The following is a 24,413-nucleotide window of genomic DNA, read 5'->3' as shown; positions in this document are numbered from 1 at the left end:
TGGTGCAAAATATACATTTATCCATTAAAATTCAATTTCAAAACAGAAGATCTTGACCTATGCTAACTGAGAAGCTAACTGAGTAAACATCTCTGACACTTACTGTTTCACAGTGTTGGCAAGAGCATACATGATGGCTTTGCTTGGCTTGTTTTGGGCCATGCTCAGCACGTCTCTAACCCTCTGAGGGCTGGCCTGGGGTAAGAGACTCAAAGCATAAACTATAGCATCCACCTCTCTGGCTGACTTATCAGAAGTCCTGAGGATCTGCATGATGGCACTGGTACATTCATTGGTTCCACACTGGAAAAGTGTCTGCCATGTAAGCCACTCTGAGATCTTCATCATCTCATCAGCAGCTCCAGAAAGCGTTTCATTTTTCAAGCCACGGACTTCAGACACCAACTTGTGGAAGAGGCTGGCTCTCTGTTGACTCTTTCCTGAGCTGCTAAGTGTATTTAGCTCTCTCATTGTGGCAAGCACATCATCCTTTGACTGAACAGGAAGCTTGTCCTCCACCTCCTCTAAAAAGAACTTCTTCTCAAGAGTGTCTGTTCAGAAGAAAAAGACAGAGGAAAGTTGTTTATTTATTCATATTATCACACCTCTATACCTCTCAAAATCATGTAAAATACAAAGTAAAACAAACTATTTTACATTATTACAGCTTAAGGCTACTCACCATCTTTACTGAAATATCTGCTGTTTATTTTCACTGAATCCTTTAGTGTTAGACTCTGTTTTACTTCTGAGGAGATACCATACTGCCCCCTGTAGGAGAAATTATAACATTGATGTTCATTAACATTATATACTGTGTTATGCCAGGTTTGACATCAATTATGATGTCATCATCCTTTTTTTGTCACATAACTAATCACAATGCAGCCACTTTAAATATGTGCATATTCAAATTGCGAAAATTTGTTTAGAGAGCTAAGACGTAAAAAATTACTTTCTCTAAATAACTATATAAATTTACTTTCATAAAGCTATAATATAATAATAATAATAATAATATAACATTATTTTTTATTGTACGGAAGAACTTCATGGTTTTTATTGTATAGACTATATTTATGGTGCTTTTTTGACATTTTTGGAGCTTGACAGTCTTGGTCACCACCATTCACCCAGCTAACGAAAAGTTCTGGCAAGGTTCTCTCTCAAAGTTATTATGAGCAAACATTCTTTCAGTAACATTAATAGAGTTATCTGGTCTCAAAATGATAGCACATAAATATTATTTATACATCATTCATGTTTTAGTTGGACAGTCATCTAATGTTTCAAAGCGTTCAGAGAACATTCAAAAGAAACATTCCCATAATGTTCTCAAAATGATCAAATGGAATGTTCCCTTAATGTTGGTACGTTTGAAAAAAAACGTTCAGAGAACTTTCAGAAATATATTTTTAACTTAATGGGAACGTTAGAAAAATATTCTTACATTTGGAACGACACAAGGATGAATATTAACAACAGAATTTTCAATTTTTGTGTGAAGTATCCATTTGTGATCAGGTCAGTAACCAGAAATCCAAAACAAAGCCTTTATGGGAAGAGATTACGCACTCGTGTGAGAACGGGATGAAAATATGCTTCTCTGTACACTGAGCTTCAGTCATGTGCTTCCTCCTGTTGTCAAACTGATAGTTGCAAGTCTGAGTACTGCTGATTAGCTTGGACATAAGACCATTCTGCAAAAATAAAATTTTAGTTAAGTTGTATGAGTAGCATTTTTGACTGAGAATGGATATTGAAAGAAATAAGCCATGTGTGTTCTACCAGGCCAGGCATGAGAGAAAGGGGGCTGGTGGGGAGACTGTGAGGTGAGAAATGGCTGCAGTCCGACAGATCTCTGACTACAGTGACATCTGTGTCAATGTCCTTCCGTGAGTTGACTGTGACATCAGTCTTGCACATGCCGTGGACTGTGCTCTTAAAAATGTAAGAACAGAGAAGAAGTTTCAGACTTTTGAACCCCACAGTATATAAAAGAAGTGTATTTTACATATGACAAAAATACAACGCATGAAAAATGAATTGTGTAGACTGCATTTGTGTCTACTCAAAATTTTTGTTTTAATCTCACCATTTTTTTATTGTGTTCTCCCTCCAGGACTGGCACGAGAAGAGCAGAGATGATTCCTCTTTTGATGTTCAAAATGTTTTCTGGCTCGTCCTTCTCTGGATAAATGGAAACACTGGTTACCTGCTCCACCACAAAATTCAGAGGGTTCCTGGAAAGGGGTATCAAAAAGCATTATTGAATAAAATATGATATTGGACAATACTGAAGGAACTAGGGGTATTTCCTCTATTTAAGAGAAGGATTATCCCAAATATTACTGGCTGTTCCACATACTTTTCCATGGCAACCTGGAAGGCCTCAGCTCCAGCAGCCTGTCTGTAAACAGGTTGACCCTGTGCGTTGATGACTGACACCTCGCTCAGGATGCATTCTGTCGTGTGAAGGACAAAGCTGCACGTCTGTGGGACCTCAATTTCAACCTGATGGTGGACAGAGAAATATGCATCCAGTATTCACATATTTAAACACTATCGTTTGTGGTCAGTAAGATAAAGAAAGAAAGAAATATACTCGGTTACTAACTTAACCTCGGTTCCCTGAGATAACGGAACGAGTACTGCATTCGCTAGACGCAATGGGAAAACTCATTTTGCACGAACCTATTGGGAGAAAGCCCGCCAGAGCCCGCCGAAAGGGGCCGTAATTCCCTTGAGGGCCCTGAGGACTGTAGACAGGTCCCATGAAGGAACCGTGAGAGGGCTTCAGAAAACGGACAACCAGGTTGTGCTTGCCTATGGACTGACCGTCCACAGGAGCGTGCAAAGCAGCTATGGCCGCCATATAGACTTTGAGCGTGGAAGGGGTGCGACCCTTATCCAGAAGCTCCTGAAGAAAGTACCAGTGAAATGTCACAGGACGTCAGGTCTTCACCAGCTGTAGAAGACAGACCAGAGGTCTGAGGTGGAGGGTCCTCAACTCTGGTTGGTGGGGCCAGATTGTTCCATTCCCGAAGATACTCCAGATCATACGAACCATCTGGGGGTGAAGTGCCCACTCTCCCAAGGACACGTTGCCCCAGGATAGCTTGTCTGCCCCTTGGTTCAATCTGCTCAGCACGTACGCCGCTCTCAGTGGGTTGTGCTCATGATAGGAGGCGTCTCACCAGTTTGTACAGAGGCCTCGATCTGAGTCCACCTTGGTGGCTTATGTAGGACATCACTGCCATGTTGTCCGACCGACTAAGACATGGTGCCCTTTCAGATCTGGCAAGAACGTTCTGATGGCCAGAAAGACTGCCAGCATTTCCAGGCAGTTGATATGAAGGCTTTTTTCTGCGCTCGACCAGGATCCGGAAGTTGGCCTGCCCTCGCACAGAGCTCCCAAACCCGTTTTGGAAGTGTCTATCGAGACCACCTTCCTTCTGGAGACCATTCCCAGATCCACGCCCGATGGAACCAACGAGGGTCCTTCCAAGGGGTCAGGGCCATGATGCAGCCATGATCCACCCTGATGCGGAGGTGTCCGAGACCGGGGAAGTAGCGGCTGTAATAGCCTGACTTGCTGTGGGTCGTAGGAAAGGATTCTAAAGCTCCTTTAACTAGCAAATTCATCACTTCAGTGCGGAGGACATGAGCCATGTTGCTCCTTACAGAGGTGGTGACCACACCCCTGAAACGGAGAGGCCTGTGAGCGAATTACAGCGAGAAACCTCGTCTTACTGTGTTCAACACCCAACTTGAAACTCCGGGGATGGCTTCCCAAGCACAGGCCCGGGTGGCCAGGGGTTGAAGTCATTCGAGCGACAACCCGCTGTGCCAGGGGCTGGCGTTCGTGGTAACTGGAAGAGAAAAAAAGCTCTCTTTTTGAAAATGTTTGTTTTTTATTTTGTTCGCTATAACAGCAGTCAGTTGCATGGAGCGTGAACATGAATGGACCCAATGCTTGCAACAAACACATTGCTTCCAACACCTGGAACTGAACAGAGGGTTGGGAGGCAAACTCTAGACAGTTTGGGGGGTGGTCTGGCCACAGCGAGACTTAGCCCCTTCCTCTCCATTTTTCTTGAAGGATAAGGACGGCTTCTAAGGCGCAGAATCCAGCGTTATCTTAGGCCGGGACCTTGGCGCTTCGGAAAGGGGTAGCATTTGGCAGAGCGGGAATGCTGTTGAGGCTCAGGCTCTGGTTTGGGCTGAGCGGTTGGAGGCGTAGGCTTTTCGGGCTGCTGAGTTGGCACATTCTTCTGGCACCTTGAAGCAGATGCAGAACTGGAGGGCTTGGGCAGGAAGTGTCGCATAGCCTGCGACGTCTTCTTTGCAGCGGTGAAGCGCTCGGCGAAACCGTCCACCGTCTCAATGAACACAGCTTCTGCATGGGATTTCCTCAGACAGGCGACGCACTCACTGTGCTCGTCAGATACCTGCAAGGGAGCCCTGCACGAGTCACACTTGTGGCGGGGCATTTGCAACAACGCCGCTGGAAATTTGCTCTGAATTTGCTCTTTTAGACTCGGCGGATAGCCGCAGGGGAGATCGCTGCATGCAGTGCATCAATCCGCTTGCTTGCAGAGCGCCAAACTCTGAGTCAGCTTGATCCACTGCTGGGCTTCTTCAGATGGCGAGAAGGCGTCTTCAGTCTGGAAGTGTCAGCGAAGAGAAGATGATTGTCGCTGAAGGAGAATTAATCTGATTCCCTATGGCAGATTGCCAGCTTATAGAGGGATAGCCCAGCCCATTTCAGCTGGCTCTGGCGGGCTTTCTCCCCATAGGTTTGTGCAGCTCCGCTGCTCAGCCATTGGTTCAGTTTCACTGCGTTATTCTATTATCTTCAGTAATCAGAGAAAAAGGAGTTTTCCCATTGTGTCTGCGACGCAGTATGAGTGAACCGTATCAAAAGGGAGCCAATATTTTTCTTCAGCAAGGATGCAGGAGTGATAGTGATTAAAAGTGATAGTAAGGAGATGTATAATATTACAAAAGATTTATCTGTTTATACCAGGGGTCACCAAACTCGGTCCTGGAGGGCCGCTGTCCTGCAGAGTTTAGCTCCAACCAGGTCCAACACACCTTCCTGAAAGTTTCTAGTATGGCTAGTGAGACCTTGATTAGCTGGTTCAGGTGTGTATAATTGGGGTTGGAGCTAAACTCTGCAGGACAGCGGCCCACCAGGACCGAGTTTGGTGAACCCTGGTCTATACAGTATATATATAGAGAGCTATGCATAAGTCTAGACATCCATGCTAAAGTTGCCTAAAAATAGGAATAAAAATAATCTTTTGGAAATTTATCTTAAAGGAACACTCCGACTTTTTGGGACTTTAGCCTATTCACCTTATCCCCCAGAGTTAGATAAGTCCATACATACCTTTTTTATCTCCGTGCGTGCTATAAGTCTGTTTGACGCACCCACCGATAGCCTAGCTTAGCACAAAGACTGGATGTAAATGGTTGCAGCTAGCATACTAATCCAAATAAGTGACTAAATAAAACAAACATTTTCCTATTTACATGTTGTGATTTGTATAGTCACAGAGTGTACAAAAAACAAAGTCACATGAGACACAGACATATTTTAACCGTATAAATACTGGGAACTATATTCTCTGAAGGCGAAGCACTGCTACTTGGGCGGAGTGATAACCGCAGAACCTGAGACGCGCCGTGGTGAGGAGCAGAGAGTTCGTTCAGAGTTTGGGTTACAGAGTCAGCAATTTATAATAAATAGTAAAAGCGTAGTTTACAATCATGGATTTTCGCTGTATTGTAAAGAGCTGTGACAATAAACAGAGGAGACCAGGTAATACCATGATGTTTCATAGAATTCCAACTAAAAACGCTGACCGGATGAAGAAATGGCTAGTTGCTCTGGATATTGATCAAAACACACCTAACGTTAATGAGATTATCAAGGGACATTATGTTTGCTCGGTACATTTCACTGAGGATGACTATTTTCAAAAAAATGGAATTTGCCACAAGGAACGTGTGCTGAAGGATACAGCCATCCCATCGATATCACATAACGTTACAGGACAAAGTGGAGCGGCTGCGGTAACGGTTAGTGTTCCGTTATATTTTTTAAATGTTTAGCCTAACGTTACTGTAACAGTGCCATTAGCTAACTTAGAGATCTAATGTAACGTTAGTGACACTATTATATGAATAGGATGGTAACTACTATTGCAGTTGTTTACGGGCTCCATGTATCCCCTGTAATGTTAGAATTGTTGCGGTTGCCTCGAACGCGCTCACTTGAGCGGAGCTAGAGGTCACGTATAGTCACGTTGGTTTTGTTGACAGAAGAAACAACGGCGCGTCTCAGGTGATGCGGTTATCACTCCGCCCAAGTAGCAGTGCTTCGCCTTCAGAGAATATAGTTCCCAGTATTTATACGGTTAAAATATGTCTGTGTCTCATGTGATTTTTTTTTTTGTACACTCTGTGACTATACAAATCACAACATGTAAATAGGAAAATGTTTGTTTTATTTAGTCACTTATTTGGATTAGTATGCTAGCTGCAACCATTTACATCCAGTCTTTGTGCTAAGCTAGGCTAGCGGTGGGTGCGTCAAACAGACTTATAGCACACACGGAGATAAAAAAGGTATGTATGGACTTATCTAACTCTGGGGGATAAGGTGAATAGGCTAAAGTCCCAAAAAGTCGGAGTGTTCCTTTAATGCCTTAATTTTTTTTTTTTTTTTTGGAAAAATCCAATCTTTAAGGACACTAATTTTCTTTGTGAATGAATAATGTATTGTAAATAAATAAATGTTCTTCCTTAAAATACAGGGTGCATAAGTCAGGACACCCCTATGTAAAATTCCCATAGAGGCAGGCAGATTTCATGGATCCAGGATACTATGCATTCCTGATAAAGTTCCCCTGGCCTTTGGAATTAAAATAGCCCCACATCATCACATACCCTTCACCATACCTAGAGATTGGCATGGGGTACTTTCCATAACATCATCTCTCAATGCAAATCAAACCAGCTATTAGGCTAACTGAAATAAAACCATGCCAATCTCTAGGTATGGTGAAGGGTATGTGATGATGTGGGGCTATTTTAATTCCAATTCCAAAGGCTGTATTTTAAGGAAGAACCTTTATTTATTTACGATACATTATTCATTCACAAAGAAAATTGGTGTCCTGAAAGTTTGGATTTTTCCTACTTTTTTTAATTAAGGAATTAAGATCAATTTCCAAAAGATGATTTTTTATTCCTCTTTTTAGGCAACTTTAGCATGGGTGTCTAAACTTATGCAGAGCACTGTATATATATATATAGCCATTTAAGTTGTAATAATAACTAGAACGTACATTTCCAGAAGAAAATGTGAATGGTGCTTGCAGTGGCAAAAAACACGACCCGGTTGCTAGAGTGTGGTACATGATTGCATACGAGCAAACAACCATGTCTGTACGATGTTCTGCTGCTGAGATATGGCTTATTCATGTTGTTCAGGTGGTTGCTAGGGTGTTCTGGGTGGTTGCTAGGGTGTTGCTAGGCAGTTGCTAGGGTGTTCTGGGTGGTTGCTAGGCGGTTGCTAGGGTGTTCTGGGTGGTTGCTAGGGTGTTCTGGGTGGTTGCTAGGTGGTTGCTAGGCAGTTGCTAGGGTATTCTGGGTGGTTGCTAGGGCACCACAGATGGTTACTATGGGGTTAGGGCTAAGGTTAGGCACGAGGCCGCAGTATTTAAAATCTCTATTAAACGAGTGCATTATAATGAGTGCACGAGGCCTGCGGCCTCGTGCCTATAGCTTATGGTTGCTAGGGTGCTGTAACTAGTTGCTATGGTGTGGCTATGAAGATTTTAGGCCATTACTTATTGGCTGCTTGATAATATAAATCCTCTGAGGGAGAGAGAGGGGGAGACATGCAGGGGTGTCAGGCCCTTTGTGTCTGTGTGTGTGAAAAATGACAGTTGGGATTTGAATTTCTGAAAATTCCGCAATGTTAAGTCAATGGGACTTTTTTGGCCGCTTTTTCATCCGCTGTGCGAACATCGTACACCCGATCGCTTAGAAAAGATATAGCACACCTCTCCTCAATGAGCCGGTCGATTTGACGTCTCACTCAGGGGTCTGTGACAAACGGTGCGGGGCGAGTTACGCGCCGAACTTTTGTCCAGAATAATAAAAAGAAGTTGAATAATAAGTATGAGCAATAACACTAATGTTGCTTTGCCTATAGGCAAGCACCATTAATAATTCACAATATTAGTTTTTACTGTATTTTTCATAAGATAAATGCAGCCTTGGAGGAAAAATCATTTTTGCGGAAGTGAATGCTTATATAAAAAGCCATTTTAAGGATTTTTTTTTTGTACCTGACAGGAGATCTTTGGCCCATTCCTGAGGTTAGCTGTACCCGTCACCCCATTTTTGCTCTCGGCTGTATACTGATAAACATATTTTCTGAGGTTTTTGAACCTTGCAGACACTTGAAAAGAAACAAAGCATTCAGAAACAAAGCATTCATTTAGGCCGTGGGCCGGACCCCGAAATTGTGAATTTCACAGATCCCTGCCAAGGAACTAAGTGATTTGTTTACAGATGGCATGTAAAAATTCTTATAAGTAGTGTAATCATTGTTTCCAACGTTGATGTGTGCACATTTTATGAAGATATCGATTTAAACTCTTACATTTTTAAACGGGCAAATTTGTAGAACTACTAAATCGTAGCGCCAGAAAACGTAAACAAATCACCCGTCTCCTTGACAACCTGTCACGTCTCCCTGACAACCAACATATTTGATACAGTAACTTTGCTCTCTTTATAACGAAATCCTGCGATTTAAATAGTCTTTATATACTTTTTGTCTACACGAGCTATACTATACATTGTGCACTTACCGTCAGAAGACCTCTAAGGTTATTGATCACCCGTGACATACATAGAAATTTACATAGACCGCATAACAACAAAGCGGGACGCGATTGACAGCCGGTGTGCGACAATATGAAGTGCTGTAGCAGCTATACATGTTGCTTCTACTAGGGCAAAAAGCCCAATAACCGTATTTTCTCAAACAAGTTGGGCATCATTTGTTCAGTGTGCCCAGAAATGGGTTAACCTCAACACTGCTGAGAGTTTAATAGCTGAAAAAGCCATAGCAACATTCAATTTAACAGAAACCTGGAGAGCCCAAGATGTGCCAGTTAATGTGGGCTTCCATAGGGAATGCTACATGCTCTTCACCAATAAAGATCACATTGCAAGAGCATGTAGGAGGAGAGAAATGGCAGCCAAAGATACTGAAGGTATGTATCAAATCCATAAATTCTGCAAATTTTCTATTAAAATAATTGTGTATTGATCGTGTAACTTTGGCTATGTATGTGTGTATTGTAGTTAGTTTAAGAAAGTGTTAAATAAACCTCACACTACCAGTGAATCTTAACTACACAAAGTGATTTTTTATTCATGTATATTTTTGAACACTTTATCTTAATTTTATTGAAAAGCTGGAGATTTAACAAGGGCAAAAAGCATATTCAATATAAGATTACAGTGAATAGTGTAAGGTTGACAATGAATTGAACACAAGTCATTTTTTTAAAGGAATGTTTTATTTGAAACAAAGACATTACATGGTATTCTTACAAATCTAAACAGTGAGATTACTAGATTAAAAGTAACCACCTTTGATAAACACATTCTTTGTCATATTTGTCTACCTGACAATTCATCCTATTCATACTGGAATATATACCAAAATATTTTCTATTCCTCTGTTCTACAGGAGAAGTTTGCAAAGCCTGCCAGACATACCTCCCCCAATGCAGCATGGATGGAGGATCGAGGGGGAATTCTATGCAGTTCATTGGATGACATTTCCACCAGCACCAAAAAGTGTCTTGGAGCTTGTGCATTGCCAGTGCAAAGCATTACAATGTGTGGGGGGGAACTGCACATGTAGAAAGCACCAGCTACCATGCACAGACATGTGCCTATTGGTGCTTTTCCACTGCATGGTACGGCTCGGTTCAGCTCGGAACGGTTCGGCTCGCTTCACGTTTCCACTGCGTGGTACGACTCGACTCGGTACGGTTCGGTTCGCTTTAGCTCGGTTGCTTTTCCACTGCAGTTAGTACCGCTTCAAAGTGGGTGGGACTGATCGTTAATAGTTGCCGCCTCTACTGGCTCGGTAGTCACTTTTTTTTTTTTTTTTTTTTTTTTTTTTAAGTTTGTAGTGTGCGGCTAAGAGCTGTGCTACTTCTTGGAACACTTTTTCATTCCGTGTTGCCCCATCCAGCTCTCGCTGGATCCACTCCTCGGCAACCAACGAGAGGAACGTCTGCACCTCGTCCACTGACCACGATTCAGCCATTTCTTGTTTGATTTTTTTTTTACCTCTTTTGTCAAGTAAATACTCTAAAAACAGGTGCTACCGCGTTGGCTGTTGTCTGGCTATTTACATCTAGCGGGTTTAGTGTCTCGTGACGCAAATACAATGACGCTGATGTGCTGATTCTGTCTGACCAATCAGTGATCTGCAGTGTTTTCACGTCACATTTAGTATCGGTACGGTACGCTTGGAACCTCAACAGAGGTGGTACCATTTAAAGCGAGCCGTACCGTACCATGCAGTGGAAATGCGCCATAAGTGAGCCGTACCGAACCGAGCCGTACCATGCAGTGGAAAAGCACCAAAGCGTGCCGTGCCGTACCGTGCAGTGGAAAAGCGCCATATGTAGGAACTGCACCAACGCTGTCTAAGGATGAAACACACAACATTGTGAGCGTGCAGCCATGGCCTGAGTACATCTTTAAATAACATGACACTAATAAAAGTTAATCTGGTTCAAGTTCGTTTTTGTCTGGTGTTGTAAATTCACTAAATAGCCCTAGTTAGCCGTTGATAATCTAACTCAGGGGTTTTCAAAGTGTGTGGCGGGCCTCCAAACAGTTTCAGGGGAGGATCAATGGAAGTGAAACTATTACATTACTTGCATTAGTTATCAAAAGGAGATCACACAGAATAGCCCACATGTGTGAGTTCAGATACAGTAGTTTTTGGGAACTGTTTTCTCTCATCAGGCTGAAACTAATAAATGCCTTAGGACAGACCTTTGTTTATAACTGTTTGGTGCAGTAAGAAGTTATGTTCAGCAATATTAGGCTATTTTGGCTCAAATGTTGAGTGCCTATGGGATAAAAAATATATAATTATATCCCAAAGACATCCAGGAATTGAGCGAAACTTACCAAGTAAACTAAAAATGTGGTGGGGGGCACGTCGTTTCCCACGCTTTGTTTGAAGGCACGCAGTCTCAGACTTTGAAAACCCCTTATCTAATATTTGCCTTACTATAACATTAGCCAACTATACAAAATAAATCCAACGTGGACGTTGCCTCATGGAGATACCCTTAATATGTTGCCTACTTCACCCAAGTGAGGTGTTCCAAGAGCGTCTGCCTTCTGCCCTACAGATGTCGGCTTCACCATCAGGAGAGGAAACGCATGCAAAATATACAAAATACAATGTGCGATTAGACAGGAATCAGGAGATAACGTAAGCTAACTATATAACCGTGTGTGTTTTAGACATCTCCCTGCGGTTTAACTTACTCCTGGAGATGTTTGGGAAATACTCTCGCAGTACATAAGCTTCACTTCAAATAAGATAAATTCATATAACTGTTAGCTAGTTACACGGAAGGGGCTGAACGATGGAAAAAAAACTTTAAAACTTTCTTCTTCTGGACGAAAAAAAAAAACTTCAGCGACATAGTCAACATTTTAAGACAAATGCAAATAAGCCCTTGATAAACTCTTTACAACACACAGTTAAATAAATAATTAGCTTGCGGTATCCACAGGAAAAAAAAGCTGATCCTACCATACCAAGTTACTTCAGGTGCTAACACTAGCCAACTTGCCGTATACTACATTTAAAACGACAAAAATAGCTTAGCATTACCCACGTGTGTAGCATTCGGCGAACATATGCCAAGACCAATGCATTCAGACTTTTTACAATGTTTCGGAAAATGCTAGTGTTAATCAGTTACCTACCTTTCCACGATGTGTGGTGCAGCCATACACTGTAGCCAAAAAACGGAGGACTCGCCACTGACCGGCCGCCGCGCCCGCGAGTTCAGTTCACATCCGGGTCTTCGGGCACCGGTTCAAATAATGACGTGATTGGTCAACTCAAGTTGACAAGGTAACAACACGAGCTTTGATTGGTTCTTACTCCGGCTAACATTTTGTGGTTAGCTAGCGAGATTATATCTACGTTATATTTTTAATGTGCAACAATTGACGTTGGAAACAAGCAGTAATGTGCTCAACAACAATTTATAAAGCCAGTTATAAAAAATTAACCAGTTCCCTGGAGGAGATCTATAAAATCGAAAACTAAAGGAGAAAAACAGACTTGGCCCACTGCCTAATTGTCATTATAATGTCAGTGATAAAAAAAAAAAAAACTTTATTCCAATTATTTCACAATTGCCTGGTTTCACATGCTCAGTGTTTACGATGACTTCTGCAGTATTTCAGAGTCAGTTCTAAATAATCAGTTGAACGGAAGACCTTTGGACCATTTGCTGACAGAGTGGCACCTCACTGATTCAATATTCTTGACGCATACACATGTACCAGGGTTCAGTGCTGCTATCTTCTGCAGCCGATAGTAACACAGTTGGTCAGACTAAAGAAACTCATCCTGATTGGTTGCAGATAGAAAAATATATGTCACAACTAACTAACTTTTTAGTTTTTAGAAGATAATCAGCATGTTGTGTATTGGTTCCTTACATGGGCATATGGATGGTTGTTCTTCTCCACTGTCTTCCTCAACTACCTCAGCATATCCTTCTACAGAGACAGATAAAAAGTAGTAGCTGAATAAATTAAATCAACTTTATATTTAGCAAAACACAGCAAATCTCAGTAAACAATAACTACAGAGTTCTTCTAAGACAGAAAAACTTAAATGTAAAAACAGTGAACAATCTCTAGACTTCAATTCAAACACTTCAATATATTACATTTAGTATAATCTGTTTTCATAATAATTACTAGAAACTTTCATTGGAAATTTGCGTAAGAAAAATACCTAATAATAAAAAATTAAGAATAACGATAGGATGAAAAATAAGAAAAATAGGGAATCTGCAAAGGTATAATTGTTAAAATAGGGCAAGATGTAGATAGCACAAACATAGAGTACAAATGTATAGTCCAAACTTATAAAAGAGTAATAAAAAAAATCTTACCTGCAAATAAATGTGCACTGAGGAGGAGTAATAGACACAACGTAGTGTCCATCTTTATGGTCCCTAAAAACTTTTTCTTTCTTTGTTTTTTTACTAACTTCTCTTAAAAATTTCCACCCAGCACAACCTTTATAGCATGCCTCCCACCCCCAAAGCCTCCAACTGAAACCTCCTCCAATCAGTCAAAAGACCACAAAATGACAACTCTGACTTTCAAAGTTCATGAACATATTCTATTTGAGAACACACGGTGAACACATGAAAAACATGGTTAATAAATATGTTTATAAATGCAGGGCATCTATTTTTTAAACACAGGTGTGTACAAGTGTATATATAAATACAATTATGCTAAATGAAACTTAGCATAAAACTTGAGTGAAATGAAAAATGTACAGGTTTCATTGGTGTATGGTTCATGGCCAAGTAAATTTTACTTGAGAATTCACCCACTGTTCCCTAACTTTGTGACTTGGCCTATACTGTATACCCACTGTCCTATTTTAGGGTAGTATTTCATAACGCCTGATTCACAGATCTAATCAATATGTTAATTGATGTATAGGAGTCCAAGCTGATATGGCAACATGTAAAGTAACCTTCATTGTTAAGAAAGGGTTGCATAATATTGACAATCCTCTTCTTGACAGTGGATTACAAAATTGTCTTTTTTTAAGCTACAAAAAAAGTATTTAATAAATAATTTAATTTAATAATTGTATACAAAAACTAATCAAATAGCAAAGTTTTTTTTGTCGCAATGCACATGCTAATGTGTGCATTTGCTCATGTAGTAGGCTAAACCAGTAGTTGGGATGCAACAAAGTGTAAAGATTGTCATACCAAAACCTAAAATGAAATAACCTAACCACATACTTGGCCTGGCAGACTAAAATGTTGTATATTCTTTTAAGGTAAGGAATGAAGCATATTTTATTTCTCAAACTGCAAGTGCCTTATCTGTAAACTCCAAAAATCAATGGGTGATCACATGTCCAAAGCATGGAGCAGTCAGAGATGGCCATGAAGGTATAGCATAGCAGCCAGGAAAAGTTTTATCTTTTAATTATGTAATGTTTCAGTGCATGATATGTCTATAAAAAGAAAAGGCTTTTTTTTTAATTGTTTGACAAAATCAAACAATCCACCATTGCCTCTCAGATAAACCACATATCAAGCTGGACTGTGATTCAGTAGTCTAGGCTACTGTTTAATTTAAAGTCACCAAATGTTGTAATTATTCAATTATATGTCATGTTACATAATAAGACTCTAGGGTAGTGTAGGCTATAACACAACTAAATACCAACTCAAAAACAAAAGTGATACGATACTCACACAAATGACATAACCTCAGGATCTGTTAACAGCGCATGCGTTGAATAATTCCGGTCGAAGTTCAGTGAACTTCGCACTTGACAGAGTATTGATCATCTGATTTCGATGGACAGTGTATTTTAGATGCGAAGAAAATGTCTCGAAAACGTGTCAAGTTCAAGCGGAAATCAAAACATAGAAAGGAGGACCGATCTAAAATTGTTCCTATTAACGACGCTCAATCAGCCGAGGAAGGAATCAAGACTCTGGAATCAACGAAGTGCGTGAGCAAGAAAGAAAAGTCCGCCAAACAAGTGCACATCGCTTTTCTACCGGAGAAATACCAACCGCTGGTTGAGGATGACATTGACCAACCACGAGATGACAATATCAAGAAAAAACAAGACAAATATAAAAAGTTAAGAAAAGTACGTTGTTAACTGTCAAAGTTCGTTGTTTGTCTGAGCATGATGTTTATGACAGTAAAAAAGCTAAACTGATTTAAAGGGATAGTTCACCCAAAAATGAAAATTCGGCCATCATGCTACTCACCCTCAATTTGATCAATACTTGAATGTATTTCTTCTGCTGAACACAAAAGAATATAATGTGGGTAACCAAACAGCTGTGGGGCACCATTAATTTAGTTGTTTTTGTTTTTGTTTTGTTTTTTCAATATGGAAGTCAATGCGGTCCATCAGCTGTTTGTTAGATAGTTTTTAAAATATCCTATCTTCAACTGAAGATAGAAATTCATACAGGTTTGGAACAACTTGAGGTTTGGAAGGTTTGGAAGACAGAATTTTCATTTTTGGGTGAACTATCCCTTAAAGTCTACGTGGTGCAGAAACAATGATGTAAATAAGCAGCAGATATATAAGGCCTATTTATCTCTGTATCAAATGTGTTTTATCATTTGCCTAAAGAAGACCCAGTAGGGTCGAAACGTTGCATTTTCATTAAATATGGGAGTTAGTAGCAGTGTTGCGGACATTACAATATTTTCGTAAATAAGACAGAAACACCAAAATAAGGAAATAATTACAGAAACATTATTTCATATTTTTAAAGTATCAAAAATATGGCATTGTATGAAAAAAATGTAATAGGCCTATATTTGTCTATCATAGCCTATAGCCTATCCTAAGCACTTGTGAAAGACGATTTGTCTTTCACAAGTGGTTAGAATATAGGCTAGGCTATGATGTAGTTTAGCAATATAAAAATTATTAATTAAATTGCTAAAATACTTATCAGTGAGTAAAATGCTAAAACATAAGCAGACATTTCTTGTTTTATTTTGTCCTCTCAACAATATAGGCCTATTGTTTGTATTGAGGATAGTTAAAATGTCATCACAATAACGTGGTTAATTATTTAATCTATTTACAATAGTTTCTCTTAATAAAAAGTTTGCAAACAAGCTGCTTTTTCATCATTACAAAAGAAGTAGAGTAAGTACTGTATACATGGGTGGTACTTTGAATATTGTATTTGGTTTATTCATCTTTGTTCGCCCACACTTTTTTTTTTTTTTTTTTTGCAGAATGTGGGAAAAGCTCTTCGATACAGCTGGAAGTGTCTAGTGGTTGGACTGCAGAATTTCAGCACGGCTTATTCTATGCCACTGGGTGCCGCTACCACAATAGTGCCAGACATCCACAGAGCCAGATCTCACGTCTAACACATGACTCAAGATCAGGTGGTTACATTATGAGTAGCACAGTGATCAGTGTTGGATCCCCATTTTTACTGCAACCCTTCCACATCAGTGGAAGTGCAAAAGATGTATTTTGATTTACATGCCACTGTTATCAAAAGAGATGGCAATGAAGAGACTACATTTGTGAGATAATTTGCCTTTAATAAGAAAATACAGAGCAGGGGCTGTGATGGACTACAATTAATTAATGCACATATTTTTCTGATAATGCACAACTGATTAAAACGTTTAACTTTACAGGCTTAGGCCAAACATTTTTACCAAACAAAGAAGTTCTTGATTTTGATATGATGGATAAAGTAAGTTGAATAATGGTATTGTGGATGTTAAGCCAGTGGAGTGCATTTATTTAGTGCTCTCAATGAGAAGACAGACAGGAACGGATGTGGACTGAATAGTAATGCTAAACAGGTGGAACAAAGTGTGTTAAGTTTGTTATCAGTAGTTCTATTGTTTCTCTATTATGAATCTCTATTTAATTATTATGAATGTTGCAAGTACATTGTATAAGCATAAATGTGATTCAACAGCACAGTTTGAACTATTCTGCACTTTTTTGTAATGTGAAGTAACACTTTTTTAACAGGATTTAGACTTTGGATTGAACAAAAATATTGTTATTAAATTAATGTTTATTCACAGATTGTACAAATGAATTGAATAAGAATAAATTGGACTTGAAATGCTTGCTAATATTGCTAAAACTATTTCAAGCCTGAAATTAACTTCCATTTGTTCACCAATAGGTGACAGCATTGTGTAGGACAACAGAAATGAATACATTTACCCCTGGTTTCACAGACCAGGTTCAAGCCTAGTCCCAGACTAAAATGCATGTCTGAGCTGTTTTAACTGGGGAAAAAAACGTATATCTTAATATATGTCAGTGACATTGTTTCATCTCAGGATGCACACTAATGGGCACGTTTATACAAGTGTATACTTAAATGTCCTAATTGAACTAAGGCCTAATCCTAAACCCTGTCTGTGAAACCAGGCCATAGATATAGATAGACAGACAAACAAAATATTATCTATGTACACTGAAGAAAAGTTTCTATATAGCAGGGCCGTAACGACCATAGATATTGAATAATTATAAATGGAAATGACCAAATTTTCCCCACCCCCAAATATTTGATAAATAGTTTTTAAAGTTATATTTTTAGGCTGATCTAACAGCGCTCGTCAATGTCAAAATGACTGAGATGGCAATGCAATTAAATCAAAGAAGGCGGGTCTTACTGTTTACAGAATGTGTGAATGCTTTAGTTTTAATGGTAAAAGAGTGCATTGTAAGGTGCAAGTAGCTAAAAACATTAATATTTGACAACTGTTGATGGAAATGTTCAACCACCGACAGTAATATCTAGTGATACAAACTACTCAACTGTTTTATCAAATGTTACTTTTGAATTGAATATATGCTATCAATTACATGATTCATGAAATAGGCTAACTGAATGTGATGAAGTTTGTGTTAACGAGATATTAGACATCCAAATAAGAGTGAATGTGTATATTTAAAAATAAAATATTTTTTGCAAATAGTTTAAATGTATTATTTCAGTCCACAACTACAGTTTGACCAAGAACTTTTTTCTTTTTCTTTATTCCCTGGTGAAAAAAAATGTCACCCTCGAATGTCGTTCCAAATATGTAAGACTTAGTTCATCTTGAAACACAAATGAAGATATTTCTGAGAGATTTCTGTCCCTTCTATTGACAGTCTACACAACTACTTTGTCACTTCAAAAAGTTCATAAAGAGACCGTAAAACTAATCCTTCTGAATTGATCCGTTTAAAACAAATTTTGTCAAGAGACACGGTCGCTTTATATGATGAACAGTTTTAATTTAGGCTTTTATCCACATATAACACTCTAAACACAAATGGTGCTAAATAGCACTAAAAGTGGTTCATTGGCTTGTTGTAATCATAGGGGAACCACTTTAAGTGCCATATAGCACCTCACCTTTGTCAAATGGTGCTATGTAGAACCATAAGAGCACCTTAACCACCCCAAAGAACCGGTGAAGAACCGCTGAAGAACCAAACTGGGCTTAACAGGTTCTTAAAATGGCAGTGGTGCTACAGTATATAGCACCATAAGCCCTGCAAAGAACCGCTGAAGAACCACTTTTTTTTAGAGTGAAGCATTCATCAACTCACTCACCAGTTGTGGTTAATGGAAGCTCAAGCATGTTCGCTTGACGTGCGAAAACCATCAAGGTTCATTCTCGTGTTACGCAGCATGCACGTTTGAGCTTCCTCAAGAACCAACAAGGTTCATTATTCACGTGTTACGCAGCACGTTTAAAACTCTACAAAAATCAACGAGGTAGCCTGGTTGACACTCTGGGGAAGGTTAGTTCACAGCCCATTTCCAAAGGGGCGTCACCAACGGACGTCGCTCAAATGCCTCTGGGCGCAATTGGATAGACCTAAAACCAATCAGAGCGATCGTCATCATGTAAAGCCCGCCTCAACTTTGTGATTGGAAACGTTTGTTTAAACCATAGGGTTTAAACCAAGGGGGTAATCCATCCGCCGGAAACTGAAGCTTCCCCGGGGGCCGCCATTGTAGCAGACATCACCTGCTGTTAGCATTCCATTGACTCCCATTCATTTTGGCGTCACTTTGACAGCGAAAAACTTTACATCTGAGGCGTCCAAAGACTCCATTTGTCCATTATTTATTTCTAAAGAAACACGACAATGTATAAAAGGCTCCATTACTTTGTATCTTACGTTATGGCCCCGTAGAAGCAGTTTTTGTAAAAGTAGGCTAACGATTGCGTCATAACCACTCGACTTTCTGTCGCACGGTCGAGAAATTATCGTATAGACAGGCGGAGAAGCTCGCAGGCAATCGGGGTGACGTGGAGGCATAAAGGCCGATAAAGTCAAGGGAGAAGCCCATAGAGAGTGATAAAGTTGATCCTGCTGCTAGCTTATGGACAGCTAATACTCACGCTCTCCGTGAGATTCGGAAGGGAATGATTAAGATTTCTCTCGGCACAGCTACTAGAAGACTCACGTCACATCTACGTCATCAAGCTCAGTTTGAGCCTGAGCAGTACGCCTGGCCATCAGGAAGTGAGTGCTTCTAATGGGCTTCACTTTTCTCCGTTGAAATCTATGGGGTCGCTGTGTCCATCTTATATACTGCCTATGGTTTAAACTCCATAAGAATCAACGAGGTTCATTCTCGTGTTACGAAGCACGTTTCAGTTTCCACAATAACCAATTAGGTTCAATAATTGTGTGTTAAGCAGCACGTTAGAGCTTCCGCAAGAAGTTTGTTCTCGAGCGTCAAGCAGGTTCGGTTGAGGTTCAGGTTAAATCTGTTAATCTTATAAAGCAATTGTGTCTCTTCAGAAAATTTGGACTAAACCGTTCAGTTCAAATGGATTCGTTTTACAATCTCGAACTAACCCTTTAAATCTTTTAATCCTCATTTAATTCCTTTAAATAAAAAGACCGAAAGACTCCCATTTTATGAATTAAACAACTCATAAACATACTTAATCCCTAGAAACTTTTGAACCCCACTGAAACTTGTATGTTATAATAAATAAATTAATAAATTAAAAATAGATTATTTAAATGAATTGCTGATATAAACACCTGATTTATAATTATTAGTATTAGTATTACTGATTTAAAGTGGGCTCTGGGTAGCAAGTTTAAACTAAATATCCAGATACCAAATCAAAATAAGGATGCAGAATACTAGGGCAGTGTCTTGTAACTTGGTTTCCCGCACAATACTCTTCTCTTTCTTGTTTGATGTTTTCTGGGTTGTTCCAGTTTTACTAATTAATTATCAACATGCCAGGGATTTCCCCACAGGTTCATTTCCAGTCATTTCATCATTACCTAAGATGCACTTGCACAACACAACTCACTGCTTTTATGTTTCAGGTCTACACATACTGTAGCTAACAGGCACGGTAAAGGAATGGCATGAGCGTGACAAAGTCAGTGTATATGAATTGCATTCACAGCAACATACCGTAGTGCTCCAGTGTAAGTCTATGCATGGAAAGTTTTAGTCATTTGTAAAGTGAATTTTGTTGTTGTTTAACAAAGGGAGGGACATTAAAAGTCAGCCAACAAGATGGCCATCAGAAAGGAGGGGAGCAGCTGTACAAAGATAGGAATGTTTGAGACTTAAGATGCACTTTTTTTATTTATCAGAGGGCGTTGGACAGGGTTGCATGGCTGAAATGTGATCTATAGGCCAAAGGAGATTAAGGGTTCATGGGTGTATTCAGCTGGCACTCTCCTCCTTACAGGTGCTGTGGTAGAACTTGACTTAATAGGTGGGCTGTGATCACTCAGTTACGAGATAAGAAAACACTCTTTTTAAGAGGTGCCAGGTCATTCTGAAGTACATGAAGCAAATTAAATTACAGGCTTAAAAATAATACACTCATCACTTAATAATCTAAAAGTCATAACAAATAAAACCACAAAAAAGTCTTGAGGAAGATAAATCCTAACAGACATTAGGACATTCTCAAACTCATATTTGAAGTTTTTAGGACATTTTAGTCATCCACTGGCTACCAAGAATATGTATCAGCAGTAATTTGTGCTAAATATTAAAAACATATTTTAGAATCTCAGAGGAAAAGGTTCTATATAGAGAGTCAGGGACTTCATATACAACCTAGGGATTCTCATCATTGGATCAATTTATAGATTTACTTTTAATTCATTTTGTTTTAATTCATTTAATTTTAATTAAATTTTATGAATTAAACAGCTCATAAACATACATTATAACTAAAATAAAATAACCTGTTAAACTTAATTTGAGACATTTCTCCTTGTATAGAACCCTACTGTACCATGACAGGTTCTATATTTAATATTTTATTAGATTTCTGTATTATTCTTTACTCGTACTTGAATCATGTATATATTTTGTATACATTTTTATTGTAGACAATAAAGTTTTAAAGCACAACAAAAACATAAGAACAGTTAAATCTGTACTGAAGGCAGATTTCTGATTATAATAATGTGTTTCACTTTGATCTTATCAAGTTCCACTTTTAACATTAAATATCAAACTAATTGAAGTCAAAGATGTTTTTATAAGTCTGCCAATATTACACACAGTGTTCTGTTGTCTTGCCATTTATTAGACCTCCCAAAAGCTGAATTTAGAAAGCTAAATCTAATTAAAAGACATCTTGCCACTGATGTTGTCTGATAAATGTGGTATTTACCTCCAGCTCCCTATATTCATTTTCAATTACTGTCAATTTGTATCGTTTAATAAATTTAAGCAAGGTGTTTTTGTTATGGGTTAAAACCCAGTCTTCTGGTCTATGATGAGCGTGCCTTTGATAAAAAAAAAGACAGCTGAGAAATTATGAGAAGCAGGAGGCTGCCATTATTAAAATCTGCCATTCAGTCTTCCCAAAGTTCACCCTTCAGCTGGTCAGCTTGACCTTATGTGGTTTATATCTGTCATTTGCTGCAAGACACAAGAGGAAGCTATGACTTAATCTTCCAAATAATCTGCCTTTGTCAATAAATACACTGGGTACAAATTAAAAAGCAGAAATCTTCCCAGCACTTGAAGACATTGACAGATTGTGTTTCATTATATCACAATCAAACACAGACAGACCGACTCCGTACAAGAACAAGAGGCTGTTGGAAGATGCACAGAAGACCAAAACAAGCATCAGCAGTTGTTATGATATTTACATTCTCTGTTGACTCAAATAGAAACTTGAAATATTTTCTAAATTATTGTGAGGTCTGAGACAACCTAGTTTGGATAACAGGAAATGTATTTCAAAATGGAATTTTCACATTCAAAACACTACCACACATGAACACCCTGGCAACTGCCTAGCAACACCCTAGCAATTGGCCAGCGAAGCCCTAGTAACCCAGAACAACTTAGCAACTGCAACTACCAATTACACCCTACTACAACCACCCTTAACATCCTAGCAACTGCCTATTAACAGCACATAGCACCCTAGCAATCACATACCAACACTATAGCAGCCACCTAGAACACCCTAGCAATTGCTTAGCAACACAATGGTAAACACCCTTTCTACTGCCTAGCAACCACTTTAGCAATTGCATATAACTGGTCCTACTTGACACGCTCCAAGCAGGATTCGAACCAGCGTCACCGGCATGGGAGGTGGGAGCACTAACAAGGGCGTCAGTTGCCAGCGCGCCTCTTGTGGCCCGGGGAGGGAGGTTTACACACACACAGCTCTTACAAGCTTGCCTCCGTTACACTTAACAAAGCCCTAGTAACCACCCAGAACACCTAAGCACCTGCCCAGCAATGCACATGCAAAGAACTAACCATTACACATCCACCCTTAACCTACCAACTGCCTAGCAACACAATAGCAAACACCATAGCTACTGCCTAGCAACAACCTGGCAACAAACCAGAACACCCAACTACCAACCACAGCAAGCACCACTCACATTTTCTTCAGAAAATGTACATGTCTAGTTAATATTATAATTAGGAATGTAAAAATATTTAAATAATAAAAATATAATATTTGTATATTATGATGTTTTTGTAATAAACAGCTTAAATTCAGTTACTTAATAAATAAATAAAATATATAATAAATTGATATAAAGGCTAAAGACAGGCAGATTTCTGACACTGTGCTCTTAATTGTCTCATTCAAACTAATTTAGTGCAATGTCCTTTGCTACGTTTATCATATATTTTAACGTAGTATATTTTTCCTTCAGTTCGATAGGAAGCTTCCATCAAAAAAACATTGTAACATTTAATTGTAAAATCATACTTGTTTAAACAAACATATTTCTGGTTTGGTGATGCTGCAGGAATATTGAGCCTTGCAGATTAAGCTGTGTAGAAATAAAATAAAATTTAATTGATTTGAATTGAATTGAATTACATTAAAAAACACTGATAATCAAAATCAATTCGCAGGAACGATTACCACACTAACAGTTGTCTTCAATTGACTGTTTTGATTATGATTCACCTGGAAAGCTCATGGACTCTGCCTTATTGATCACCGGTGGATGTGCAGGGGCTCCTATCACGGAGGTCTCTGCTCTGGTTGCATGGCTGAGTCACTGCTTCAAGCACCTTATTAATCAAACTACGCCTACACTATCTCCAGCCCTCTGATACATCACTCTCTTCAACTGACATTTAGCTATCCGGCCACCAATCAAGAGGGCTGCTCTTTAACACAGCCCAATTTAACCTCAGATTTTGGGCCCTTGCCTATGATACATTTGGCTGAAGAATGGCAACATAGAAAAAGCAAGTGCTTTACAAGACACATTAGGATATGATGGTATGATTATGATACAGAGTTTGAAATGTATACGAAGTTACGTAGTTAAAAAAGACAAATGTTTCGTCCATGTTCCAACACTCTAAAAAATGCTGGGTTGTTTCAACCCAATTTTGGGTAAAATATGGACAAACCCAGCCGTTGGGTTACATTCTTACATTACATTTTTAACCCAACGTTTGGGTTTGTCCATATTTTACCCAAAATTGGGTTGAAACAACCCAGCATTTTTTAGAGTGAACATATAGCCTCAAAGCAGGAAGTACATTTAAAGTGAAGAAATGTAATGTTTTTACAAGTGTCTTAAGCTCACCAAGGCTGCATTTATTTGATGAAAAATATAGTAAAACAGTCATATTTTTAAAATTTAAAATATCTGTTTTCTATTTGAATATAATATAATTTGTCATGACAAAGCCTCATTTTCAGCATCTTTTAATCCAGCCTTTAATGTCACATGGTCCTTCAGAAATAATCTGGTGCTCAATATACATTTCTTATTTTTGATCAATGTTGAAAACAGTTGTGATGCTTAATATTTTTGCGGAAATCTAATATATAGTTTCTTAAAGGAATTATTGATGAATTGAAATATCAAAAGAACAGCATTTATTTGAAATATAAATCTTTTGTAACATTATAATTATATTTACTAAGCCTTTTGATCAATTTAATGTATATTTGCAGAATTATATTAATTTATAAAAATAAAATAAATAAAAAATCCTGCTGACGCCAAACTTTTGAATGTGTAC

General features: G+C 38.9%; 2 protein-coding genes across 2 annotated transcripts in view; one reads left to right on the top strand and one right to left on the bottom strand.

Annotated features, from left to right (window-relative positions):
- The window catches only part of apoba (apolipoprotein Ba), a 30,889-nt gene extending 17,553 nt beyond the window's left edge, over positions 1 to 13,336 (bottom strand). Inside the window, exons 1-9 of the mRNA XM_079632374.1 lie at positions 13,272 to 13,336; positions 12,811 to 12,870; positions 8,367 to 8,479; positions 2,369 to 2,514; positions 2,096 to 2,243; positions 1,789 to 1,941; positions 1,576 to 1,700; positions 683 to 771; positions 104 to 551 (exon numbers count right to left, since the gene is read on the bottom strand). Coding sequence (XP_079488500.1) covers positions 104 to 551; positions 683 to 771; positions 1,576 to 1,700; positions 1,789 to 1,941; positions 2,096 to 2,243; positions 2,369 to 2,514; positions 8,367 to 8,479; positions 12,811 to 12,870; positions 13,272 to 13,323 — 1,334 coding nt within the window. The 5' untranslated portion in view covers positions 13,324 to 13,336. The remainder of the gene's footprint in view (positions 1 to 103; positions 552 to 682; positions 772 to 1,575; positions 1,701 to 1,788; positions 1,942 to 2,095; positions 2,244 to 2,368; positions 2,515 to 8,366; positions 8,480 to 12,810; positions 12,871 to 13,271) is intronic.
- Positions 13,337 to 14,651: 1,315 nt separating this feature from the next.
- On the top strand, positions 14,652 to 16,272 carry LOC307009004 (required for drug-induced death protein 1; the record flags this gene model as incomplete). The annotated part of the gene is made up of 2 exons (XM_079632375.1): positions 14,652 to 15,016; positions 16,135 to 16,272. The coding sequence occupies exons 1-2, from the start codon at positions 14,744 to 14,746 to the stop codon at positions 16,270 to 16,272; spliced, it is 411 nt and encodes a 136-aa protein (XP_079488501.1). The 5' UTR covers positions 14,652 to 14,743.
- Between the last annotated feature and the right edge of the window lie 8,141 nt (positions 16,273 to 24,413).

This window comes from Phoxinus phoxinus (genome assembly GCF_949152265.1).
Source record: "Phoxinus phoxinus genome assembly, chromosome: 13".
In the NCBI taxonomy this organism is placed as follows: Eukaryota; Metazoa; Chordata; class Actinopteri; order Cypriniformes; family Leuciscidae; genus Phoxinus; species Phoxinus phoxinus.
Note: the sequence above shows the minus strand (reverse complement) of the source record. Positions and strands in the feature narration are given on the sequence as shown.